The sequence below is a fragment of the Acipenser ruthenus genome, chromosome 24, assembly GCF_902713425.1.
Source record: "Acipenser ruthenus chromosome 24, fAciRut3.2 maternal haplotype, whole genome shotgun sequence".
Lineage (NCBI taxonomy): Eukaryota > Metazoa > Chordata > Actinopteri > Acipenseriformes > Acipenseridae > Acipenser > Acipenser ruthenus.
The window spans coordinates 18,779,072-18,791,132 of NC_081212.1; the positions used below are offsets into that span (position 1 = coordinate 18,779,072).

The 12,061-nt window shown below is 41.4% G+C and overlaps 1 protein-coding gene across 2 annotated transcripts; it reads right to left on the reverse strand.

Annotated features, from left to right (window-relative positions):
• Positions 1-288: 288 nt before the first annotated feature.
• On the reverse strand, positions 289-11,903 carry hexa (hexosaminidase A (alpha polypeptide)). Of its 2 annotated transcripts, none has more exons than XM_058998524.1 (14): positions 11,463-11,903; positions 10,457-10,585; positions 9,806-9,871; positions 9,340-9,386; positions 8,693-8,803; positions 8,248-8,349; positions 7,959-8,091; positions 6,718-6,898; positions 5,820-5,906; positions 4,449-4,521; positions 2,953-3,133; positions 1,448-1,538; positions 1,251-1,358; positions 289-678 (listed from the first exon to the last, which is right to left on the reverse strand). In XM_058998524.1, exons 1-14 carry the CDS (start codon positions 11,767-11,769, stop codon positions 615-617), a joined length of 1,680 nt encoding a protein of 559 aa, XP_058854507.1. In that variant the 5' UTR covers positions 11,770-11,903; the 3' UTR covers positions 289-614. The 2 variants fall into 2 exon arrangements, with proteins under 2 accessions (XP_058854507.1, XP_058854508.1); XM_058998525.1 differs by lacking the exon at positions 2,953-3,133 and adding an exon at positions 3,927-4,101.
• Between the last annotated feature and the right edge of the window lie 158 nt (positions 11,904-12,061).

Consider the following 12,061-nt stretch of genomic DNA (forward strand, 5'->3'; position numbering starts at 1 on the left):
TGAACCTCACTGAATACAATAATAATGCCGTGCAAAGGAGCTCCCCGATGGAGCAGACTGTTAGGACTGCGTTCTCAAGAATCACTCAAATAAAAACCAATGACCTGGTGGGTTTGAGTAGTAAAAATTAATAACAATGCACGGTATACAGACGATTGCCTTTCAGTATCATGAGAAATCAAATATTAAAAGAATGTTGAATTTCCAAGTGCTTTATAACTCCACAGGCAAATCCCATTGAAGCTTGCGGAAAAACAGGGTCGTAGAAATGAAGTGGCAAGAACCACATTAAAGCCAAAAATAAAGGTAGAGTTTAATACATGTTGGTGACTCCTTTGTCCAGACATAAAATGTATTAAAAAGTATAAGGCACACACACACGCACTGGAAAACATGCCCCCCCCCCCCCCCCGCAATTTACTATTCCTCATCCAACCATAATTATTACACAAGTAAAACCAATTGAAAATCAAATTCATATCCCTTGTTCCTGTTATATAAATGCTGGCATTGCACACCCGTTTTCTTCCATTTGCTGCACTGTTCTGTACTGTACTGTGCTGTACTGTACTGAGTGGGGTCAGTGCAGTCGGTCGGCTGATTAGTGGCTTCCTTCAGATCCTCTCATACTCGTGATCACAGTAACCCACAAACAGGGGCTGAGCGCGGATTCCACGCCTGCCAGAGACAGACAAGAGAAAGTACAGTGTGAATACAGCGTTATAACCAACACTCTCTGCAAGGACACAATCCAGTGTGAATACAGCGTTATAACAAACACTCTCTACAATCCAGTGTGAATACAGCGTTATAACCAACACTCTCTGCAAGGACACAATCCAGTGTGAATACAGCGTTATAACCAACACTCTCTGCAAGGACACAATCATATTTTGTGTAATATCTGGAATAGACTATGTGTAGTTATTAGTCACTCAAACAAAGCTCTAAGCTTACAAACCATAAATGTCTGATTATTTCAAATTATCTTCACTGCAGCATCTCCCGACAATAGGAGAATTGAAAGTCAGTTGATGTCCCATGAAATGGTGATTTTAAAAAGGCAGAGAAAGTGGCATGATTTTTTAAATTATTATTTAAAATCGCATACTAACACTAGGGTAGAATTAATAATAACTGAAAGTTTTATTGTGTTATTTCTTTTTAAATGCTCGGGTTCTAAGTGATACATAACGCTGGATTTGTCTTGGCTTTAATAAGACCCACAGTATAAGCATCAACTACATTACCTGAGCAGTTTGCAGCGAAACTCTGCCAGCCTGTCATACGCCGTGTCCAAGTTAGAGGTCTGGGCTTCATCGCTCCACAGTCTCTCTCCAACAGCACCGGCTCTCGGCCTTGAAATTTAAAAAGGAAATACTGAATACACTTCATAGTGTTTAAGGTCCATGTTGTGTTTAATGTGAGTTGAATGCATTTGTCTCACCACAGCCTGGGCGTCAGGTTCGTGGCGTCAACGTATTCTCCCCACATGCAGGCCTCTCCACCCATCACCAGCTTCTTCTGCTCAGCCGTACCTGTGGAGAAGGAAAGAAAACAGGCAAGATAGTCTTTAACGCAATGAAAAATCAAGCAACAGTATTTTTCAAGTAAAATACACATTATATACTGTGGACAAAGGTTCTGCAAGATGGGAGTTTTAGACGTTGCGACCATGAAATATTTACTATGATAGTTGTTTCATGTATAACGGAACAACCATAGGGTGCATCTGCAGAAATGAACTTCTCTGTTGCCACAGGTTTGTTTCTTCCTATCTGCTAAGAACCACTTTTGCAATTTTGCTTATTTTTCCTAATTTGCATCGATTCTTTTAAGGTGAGCGTCGTCATTAAACAATATAATCTTTTAACGTTGATCACATCTCATAAAGCGTCAGGCAATATTTCCATCATGTAGATCCTTGTCCTTTAGTTTTAAGTGCAAAGGCAAAAATGGTATTGGAACAGTTTGGCTTTTGTTGTCTGATTTACCCAACTCTTGATATACCTGAATAGATAATCGGGTTTTTGTACATATAGAAACATTTTGTAATAGAGAATAGTTTATAGCAATGTATTATTTATTGATAAGGGTTGTGATTTTTTTTCTTTTTCACATCTAAATCCAAAACAAAGAAATTAAAACTGTAACAGCAGTCAAGGACTGACATTTTAAAACATATCAAATATGTTTTAGACCACCACTTTTATAAAAAGAAAAAAAATTGGTTTAATTCCACTAGAGGGCAACAGTACCAAAGGACTACAATGAGCTCAATCAAGTAAACGCCAGCTGCTGTACAGCAGGAGTCGGATGTCTACAAAGGTGTACTGAAACAGCCAGCATCAACACACAGCATGTTTTACCAGGAGGGTGGGGGTAACAGAAAGAACAGTACTGAATGATATAATTTCAACCTTTACAATTGCTGGAGTATGAGTGACTGAGTGACACAAGCTAAAGATTTTAAAAGATGCTTCTCAGTGTGGACACTAGATGACACTGTTTCTCCATTTCATTAAAGATATTGGCATAATATTCTGTAATTCTATCCCGGTTTAGATACAGACACTGCCTGGGTCCTAATTCTACCCTGCACTGAGAATCCATTCTTGCTGAGACCTGAATGAGTCAAATCAAATAATCAAAGCACACATCTGTCCTAATGTGTTCCTCATTTTTTAAATATTCCACAAAGATGTGCGATGGACTAGGTGTTCGAGATGGGGTTGTTTTTATTTATTATTAAACAACAGAAGAAGGAAACCAGGCGATTGTATTTCAAGGACGAGATTCTGTACAGTATGTCCTGTATTATCTCATCGCAGGGTGACAGGTGTTGGAATTCCAATGAAAGTGACTGGCAGATTCCCCTGGTGGTGTAATTATGGATGAACTCTGTAATACCCCAGGTGGCCCATGCACAGAGGAATCTAGAGCAGCACAAACCATTGAAGCCGAGCGGCTCTACTTTGTAGGCCTCCATCCAATCCTGCCCGTAATTAATGACGTTTAGGTACCAGGGAGCCGACAGCAGGACCTTGAAGCCCCCTGCTGTGACGTTGCTCATCTCCTGGCTGTACTGTTCTTTATTCCCCTTCCACACATGGACCACCGTGTCTGCGGGAACCTGGGGGGAGAAAACACACAGCTAGTGCCCCTGAAACAATACCTTCTGCAGGCAAATGATTTCAAGATCTAGCTTACGAGCCTCAAGAACCTGAAGTTTTAGCACGCCAAGTTTTTTCAACATTTTAATCAGCCGTTCTAAAGATATAGTTTAAAAACTATGTTAAAGTATGACATACAGTACACACAGATACAGACGTGCCTACGCTGCCAGTTACGCGGAATACCTTCAATTAACAAACGCACATCAGGTAAATCTACAAAAGACTCGGGTCAAGCAGACAAACCAGTTAGCCCTCGTTTACATCTGCACCAGGGAACTTCCACCAGCAGTGCGAGTTAGAGGGGTCGAGTTCTGCCAGCCTGCAATCTTGCCTGGGGCTGACCGAGTCCCAACTGAAATATATTGGATCCTGATCTGCTGCTGATGGAAATGAAGGATTACAAATCGCTTTCAAAGGAGTCCCAGTGGCTGATGGAAATGAAAGGGGTGTACTGATGTACACAGATGAAGGAGGAGGTATAGCTCTGCATGCAAAGTTTATAAAAATGCAAACTTTTATTCCTTTTAGAAAAAAATAAGCCGCTCTTCTGCTTTATGAAAAAAATATGTTTCTATATATATATTGTATTATCTGTTGCTTGGAGAATAAGGATGTGTGTCGTGGTGAAGAGTTGGAAACCACTGTGCTAATGTATTGCAAAATTACTATGTGTAACACAGCAGGACAACACAAAACAGTGCTCCACCGCAATATCACAGGGTATCAAAATCACTGCACACAGGGACTAACCCTTAAATCCCAGGGGATCTACAGTGTAATAGTGAGTCCAGTCTTGTCCATAGCCAATGAGATTGAGATACCAGGGAGAGGCTAGGATGGCGCGCTGCCCAGCCTTAGTCACCCTGTGCAGCTCACAGTGGTAGCAGCTGCCCTTCCACACCTCCACCACTGTGGAAGCACTGAGCTGAAACAGAACAGCAGCAGTCAGCTGGATCAGGAAGGCACTTTGCACATTGCAAACCAGTTTGTGTGGCGGGGGGGGGGGGGGGTTGTATTGATAATCCTATGATAGCTGCTCTAACAAGCCATCCAAAATGAAGAGGATCAGCGTCCAAAATGTTTTGTTCCTCTCTCTTCCAGTAGACTGATTTGTCTTTAATATAGAGGTCTAGAATCATAGTTTTAAGCCTGTCAATGGTTGTAATGCACGGTGGCAGCCTTCTGAGTTGTTCTTCATTCAAATGGATCTAAATGGTTGTTCACTGGCATCTGTTTGGGGTTTCAGTGTAAAGGCTATTGTGCCATACTGACCTTCACTGCGTTGTCAAACACCTCTTGCCACACAAGTGAGTTCTTGTTTAGCGCCGTTACGATCTTCACCAGGCTGAAACACAAACAGCAACAGTCACATCCATCTTCAGGGGACACCATACAGGTATATTTAAGACCACACAGGTGTACACACTAGCTGAAACGACTTCCCAACTTACAGCAATGCTATTACTAGCTGAAGGTTAAGATTCAAATTGTGTGTATGTTTCTGAAATTAAATTCCCTATTGCAGATTTCTGGTTTTTGTTGTCTTGATGAGGGAAGCCCTTCTGCCATGGTCCGGCTCTCAGCTTGCATTCAAGACATCTAGGCCTGGATGCCTGCCAATTTTCTTCAGCTGAACACTAGCAAATCTGAACTCCTTCTTGTAGGATCTAAAACTCAACTTAAGAATCTCAATATAGCTGCCCTGAACCTCAGAAACTGTCTGCTGCTGTCTTCCCCCACAGTATGAAGCCTTGGTGTACTTCTTGACAGCAACCTCTCCTTTGATGCCCACATCCCTCTGTGGTCAAATCTTCCTTCTACCATCTTTGAAACATCTCCAAAGTCTGTCCCTACTTTTCCCTCCCGGATGCTCAGATACTTTGTCATACATTTGTCTCCTCTCGACTCGACTACTGCAACTCTTTATATGGCGGTCTCCTGGCACGCACCATAAACTGACTGCAGTTAGTTCAGAATGCCGCTGCCAGGATCCTTACCAGATGTAAAAAATGTGATCACATCACCCCCGTCTTGCCCAGCTGCACTGGCTACCTGTAAAGTTCATGATTACTTTCAAAACTCTCCTGCTCACCTACAATGCCCTTCATCACACAGGTCCTGAGTACCTCCTCAACTTGCTGACCTGCTATGTCCCTGCCTGCAAGCTGAGGTCCTCCGACTCTGGCCTGCTTGTTATCCCCAAGCAAAAGTGCACCACACTTGGAGAACGCTCGTTCAGCTTCATGGCTCCGACTTTGGAACTCTCCCAGCTTTGGTGTGTGATGCTCCCACCATCGCTCACTTTAAATCAGCTCTCAAGACCCACCTGTTCTCTCTTGCTTTCCATGCTCTTTAAGCCTGATATCTGCTATTAGCTGCTGCGTTGTTGCTACTATTTCATGTATTATGCATTTTTCACTGTATTTAATGTATTATGCTTTTTTTTTTTACTGTATGTCATGTATTATGCATTTCTCTGTATTTAAAATATTATGGATTTTCTTGTTATTGCATCTTGTAAAGCGCTTTGTGATGGTGGTCCACTATGAAAGGCGCTATATAAAATAAAGATTGATTGATTGATTTGTGTCTACCTCCATATAGGAAGGTGAAAACAATGACACACATGTTCCTTAAACCTACTTCTCAATGTAAAAGGATTCTAGTTTTCTATAGTCGGTCCCAAATCCCATTTTCTTCATAAATTCCTGGATATCTGGGTTGGATTTCCTGGAGAACAAAAAAATAGAAAAGCGTATTTTAAAAGGAACTCTTATTTAAATGGTTTTACTTTCTTTGTAAATTGTTATATTATATGTAGCACTTGGGAATACCTGTGCTATAGACACCATGATCTCCAGCAAATGCTGGCTGTCTGTTCTTCTGTTTCTATACCTTTTCCCTTGGCTCAGGTTAAGCCATCTTGGCACCTCTACTCTCTTACTGTACTCAATTGTTCTGGATGGATATGAGACCATTTGTTGAAATCTGAATTAACGTCTGCTCTCCAGTATGGCTCTTAGAATCGTGCCATTGTCCTTCGATCACAGCCTTGTCTTTTCCATCATGATTAAAACTGACTGGCAACAGAGTAGTGCATCTTTTTATATCACACAAGCATTTCTAATTCTGTCCAGACACTAGACATTCAGTACAATATACAAAAGACTTAAAATAAAATGTATATTTTACAACCAATACGTATTTTTTTAAAAGAGATCACCATTGTATAACATTCTACAGTAGTTGATGTAAACAGAACAACATTAGAGCTGCACTAGGGCATAAGCCAAACACAACTGTTGCTTAATGAGGACACACCGCTCGTAAACCGGAATGTGCAGAGCGTGCTTCTACAAAAATAGCCTTACAGCTGGAAAGAGAAGCATTGCTGCAAGACTCAACAGGTCAATGAAACCGTGAGTAAACAGGTCCTTTTACAGACAGTGAGACGTCATCAAAACATTGACATAGCATGTGGAAGTCCTGTGGTTGCGTCACTGCTTGGAATACTTTGCGACTAAAGCAGAGCGTACTGTACCAGCAGGCGAAGTTGACTTCATCCCCTCCCAGGTGCAGGTAGGAGTCTGGAAACACAGAGCTTATTTCATTGAACAGCATGCTCATGAACTGGTAGCTGGTGTTCAGCATTGGGTTGACAGGCCCGAACGTCCCTGAGGGAACCAACCCTTTGTAGCATGCGGTCAGCAAACCTGGCTGTCCTGGGAACACAGAAGCACAACGAGACGTGGGTACTCAGAGAAAGAAGGTGACGCGTTTCTGTCAATCCAAAGTTAGAAAGGACCTGGACTACTACTACCAAAATGTTTTGTTTGTCTCGCATCCTTCAGACAACTGGGGTGGGGGTGCGGTGTAATTAAACTGGGCATCTGGAAATGACTTTCATACAAACCCTACTGTAGGAGAGAACAGCGGTATGGCTTTATTTAAAAAAGCCAACACGCGTAAAGCAGGCTGAGCCAAAAAGAAAAGTGTGTGAGAGAGAAAAAGAACTACTTAACTCAAGAGAAAATTAAAACATGATTTAACATACAGTGAACTCCTGGAATGAACTACTTGTAAAAAATGCAAATACTTAATGCAACGAATATACATTGTTACCAATCCCTCATAAAACATCTGTGTCATATGCGTCGGGTACACCTTGCAGTTATGCAAGCTTGTTGCCTTTCCTGTTGCGTGGTCGGCCTAGACTATGACATGGAGGCCTGGATTAAGTAAAATGAGTTTGGGGTTCCAACGTCATTCAAGCTCAAGTGAACTAAATTCCTCCATTTGTGGTTGAACAACATGATGGAGAAAAGGGTTCCAGGGCAGGTGTCATGCGCATATCAAACGAAGAGCTGTGTAACTTACGTCCCACATGGTGAGAATGGGGTCTCATTCCCCACCCCCATGTGGGGGATGACCAAGGTAAATAACGTTGGTCTCATTTTAAAACGTATTTTCACAATAAACTATTAACTGACATAAGCCATTGACACAACAATCCTATTTCACTTTTAAAGGTATCCTCAACAAAAGAATGGAGAAGCATGGAGGAGTGGAAATTCCTCTTTCAACAGCACCCCCTGTGAAGGGTCCCTGTAGGGCATGCTCCAGGCATGTCTGTGGAAGTGTGGGTGAAACTTATCACGTGCTAAACCTGCTCTAGGGATAAACTGAGAAGATTATTTTTCCCTCCATAGTGCTTCCAGCACATTTCAAACGCAAATAAATAAAAAAAAAAATCATTAATAGCTATAAAATCAGCCCACGTACCTTTTCCCCAGGACTGTGTGTGCCCCGGGGTATCAAATTCGGGAATAACTCTGATTCCCCACAGCCGGGCATGTTCTATCACCTGCTTGACGTCGCTCATGGTGTAGATGTGGGTCTGGGGGTGGAAGGCACCCTGAAAACAAGACAACAGGTCAACATTCATGCCAAGAAAGATCAGTGCTCCAGACTCACGATAGAGCACACCTTAAATTACTTCCATCTGCCACGCCTGGTGTGGGTCAGTAAGAAAACCTCAGGGAGAACTCTGAAGCTGAACACCACAACATACCTTGCTGCTGAGGTTGGGGAAGGTGGGGCTCTGGTAGGGAAAGGAGGGGTCATCCACGATGTGCCAGTGAAACACATTGAACTTATTGTAGGCCATAGCATCCTGAGAAAGGAGGAAAGGGAATGGTTCAAAATTCAAACACACACACAAAAATGCTTTTTTGAATTTCTGACATTTAACTTATTGGGGTGTATTTAAGCCATCACCGCCATCTTATACAGTACAGTATATACCTAACTTTAATGAATAAATACACATGGTGGTGGTGTATCCATAAGGCAAGTCATTTGCCATAAAAGTATGACAAACTCAGCTATACCTTTTGTTAAACTTTAGTTAATCCCAGGTCTCCAATTCCGTAAATCACTTTTTGTCACAGAAAAAGATCTCTGGCAAGTTGCACAAAATTAACAGTTTTTTTGCGTCCTGAGCTTATGTACATTACCAGAGTCTCCAGGATGGAGCGCACAGGTAGGTAGTGTCTGGAGGTGTCCAGTAGGAGTCCTCGGTGTGGAAACCGGGGGAAATCTACCACGTCTGTCTTGTTAATGTAATACTGGGGAGACAATAACACAGAGAAGATTCATTCCCTATTACTGTTAGTGCTTAATGAGAACATGCTACACAGTGCAAGCACACATCAATGGTCCATACTCAAAGTACAACAACAATAAAATAATACCAAACAGTTAAATATATTCAAATATATTTACATAATTACACATTTTCATGATGCTAACAGCACATTTAAACCCAGAGGCTTAACAACAACATACGTTTTTGTTGACCATTGTTGTTGTTAATGGTAGACCATGTTTAGGGCCACAGTATTTAGGAAAAAAACATTTATCTGAAAAACAGTACTTTATATGTTGTAAATTGCAGACAGTACTTTACATGTTGTAAATTGCAGACAGTCCTTTACAAGTTGTAAATTGCAGACAGTCCTTTACAAGTTGTAAATTGCAGACAGTCCTTTATATGTTGTAAATTGCAGACAGTCCTTTATATGTTGTAAATTGCAGACAGTCCTTTACATGTTGTAAATTGTAGACAGTCCTTTACACGTTGTAAATTGCAGACAGTACTTACAGTGCCTTCTTGGTCCTGGTAAACAAGCTGGCTGAATGTCTCCAGGCCTTAAATAAAAAGTATGAAAGTTCACAAGGTGTCATTATATTTATTTACTATTTACATGCCATGTACTATACTGTGCAATACAGAAGATACTGCTGATGTACATGCCATGTACTGCACTGTGCAATACAGAAGATACTGCTGATGTACATGCCATGTACTGCACTGTGCAATACAGAAGATACTGCTGATGTACATGCCATGTACTGCACTGTGCAATACAGAAGATACCGCTGATGTACATGCCATGTACTGCACTGTGCAATACAGAAGATACTGCTGATTTATTGTAGAGAGTTCCCCCTTTATTAAAGGGGAAGCAGGGCGGCTGATTAGGTTTCACCTTCAGATCATCTGCTTCAGGGGAAAGATTGAAGTGTACCCTGACAGACTGGTTTAGAAACTGACTAAGGGCCTTTACCTCTGAGTGCTCCCCATACCGACACTGCAGATAGGCTTCCCAATCCATCAACAATACTGAGCTTATCTGAAACACAGAAAACAACGGGTCAGTGCAAACTATAGGGTCCATTCAAACATGCAGGCACACTGCTACAGCAGCACAATACTTTTATGGAGGAGATATTACTGTCAGCTTAGGTACGAGTGTAGATTCCAAGACCTGGCTATTGGGTTGGTTTATTACAGGCTTGATGAATGAATAAGAAATTGCCATTGCTCAGAGAAACAATGGCGTCTATCAATTGATCTAAATGGGGGCTGATCTAAATACTGCTGCTGTTTCAAGCATTAGAAGGGGCTTTGTGAAACACCAAATCTATAACATTGTGCAAATCTTTTTAGGGTATTTATTTTTCTTTGAAAGTAAGTAAAATGACACATTTGGCCCTATTTTTTATTTAAAGAGTGGGTATATTTAGATCTGACACTGTTAAAATCAGTTCAGTGGTATAGTGGTAAAAAAAAGAGGCTAAACTATCCTTTTGGTGTTCCAGGTCAGACAGTTGCTGGGTAGTCAGAGACTGCTGGGTTAGTCGTGCAGTAGGAGTGAGTACACACTTTATTCCTTAAATGATGAACAGTGTCCCGTTTTGGGTGGGTAAATACTTACAGTCCTCTCTAGAATTGAGGTCTGGAAATCCATCACATCCACCTTTCTGCACATTCACCACCAGAGCTGCGAGGGGCGCACTACCACACAATGACCCATCTGGATACACGCAACCGGGCTTATTATTCACTGCAACAGAACATTGAAACAGGTTAGTCACGTGGAACTATAAAACTAGGTGCGGGGCAATGCAAGCAAACAAAGGTCTGCTTTTTGAAAAGGAACAATGCACTGCTGACATTTTTGTTAAAACTATTGGAACACGATTGTGCGACACCAAAGCTTTAACATTTGAAAAAGGATACTAGTATTTAGAGAAACGACCTTGACAATAGTTTTTACATCATCATCATCTTATTGTTGTTACAGTTAGATATAAGTCAGGTTAGTTTTTGTGAGCACTGTGACAAAGGCCTTTACAATACAGCCTACACCAATGTAATATAACGGGGGAAGCGCCTTGTTGACGCAGCGATATGTTTACAAACACGTGATGAAAAGGATTCCAGAATAGTTTCGACACCAACGTCAAGACCAGAGGGACGGGTTACAATTAAAATAGTCCTTCGTGTCAAATACAAACATTCAGTTCCATATTTTAAGGTCACACATTGATTTTATGATGTGAAAGCATGTATACAGGAGTTTCGATTCCCTAGCAAAACGCAAAGAACAAATTCGAATAAAAAAATAAGTATTTTGTATAATAGAAGACGAAATGGAAACACACACACACACACACACACACACACACACACACACACATATATATATATATATATATATATATATATATATATATATATATATATGATACCACAGTAGCACTAACATTTCACATCTATATAACCCTTGAATACTGCATTGATTAAGCCGGTGCATGTACTGTATCTGTATCCCACAAATACTGTCTAGTAATAGATTTTTAATAAACCTAAACGTATTGGTAAGTCTGACACCGAATGCAATTAATTTACTTTCATAAATTGTTTTTAACTCGCGGTACCTGTTAGGGGTTTTCCTCCGCTGTATCCGGAAAAGGTGATCCTGAAGTAGCGTTTGAAAGCCGTATCGAGGATCGTGCATCCCGGTTGAACTGCAGACCCCTTGCCATACAGAAAGTTGAATTCTCGGGGACTCAGCGGGTATCTCTCTGCGGAAGAGGAGAGACTCTGCGGAAGTGGCCATACTCCCTGAGCCGGGGGAACGATCGCCAGCAACAACAGAGCGGTACAGGACAGCTGAAGAACGTCGCCGAGGAAAGACCCGCTTACTACGGGGGCATTGCAAGAAGCAGCCCTGTTTTTGAGCATCGCTATACAGCAGGACGGAGACTCTGCAGCGGGGATGATTTGAGCTGGAAGTGGGTCTTGTTAGACTGAATGCACACCGTTTGGTTTGCAGGGAAAAACTAACCAATTTCAGCTTCCTGGTCATATGACCCTAAACACACAAGTTCAATGTTCAACCCCCACATTAAAATATGGATCATGTGACTGCACATATTGCGCGTGCTGAATACATTGCAAGAGACTGGAATCTAGTTCCCATACTGTGAAGGAACTAACTTTTTCAGTTAATTTAAATGAGAAAATGCATCTTCAT

Coding starts and splice junctions, on each gene's coding strand:
- hexa (XM_058998524.1), bottom strand. CDS start 11,769: ATGCTCAAAAACAGGGCTGCTTCTTGCAATGCCCCCGTAGTAAGCGGG. Junction 6,899..7,958: donor CACACAGTCCTGGGGAAAAG/GTACGTGGGCTG, acceptor CTGTGTTCCCAG/GACAGCCAGGTTTGCTGACC. Junction 3,134..4,448: donor TGTTTGACAACGCAGTGAAG/GTCAGTATGGCA, acceptor TTCTCCCCCCAG/GTTCCCGCAGACACGGTGGT.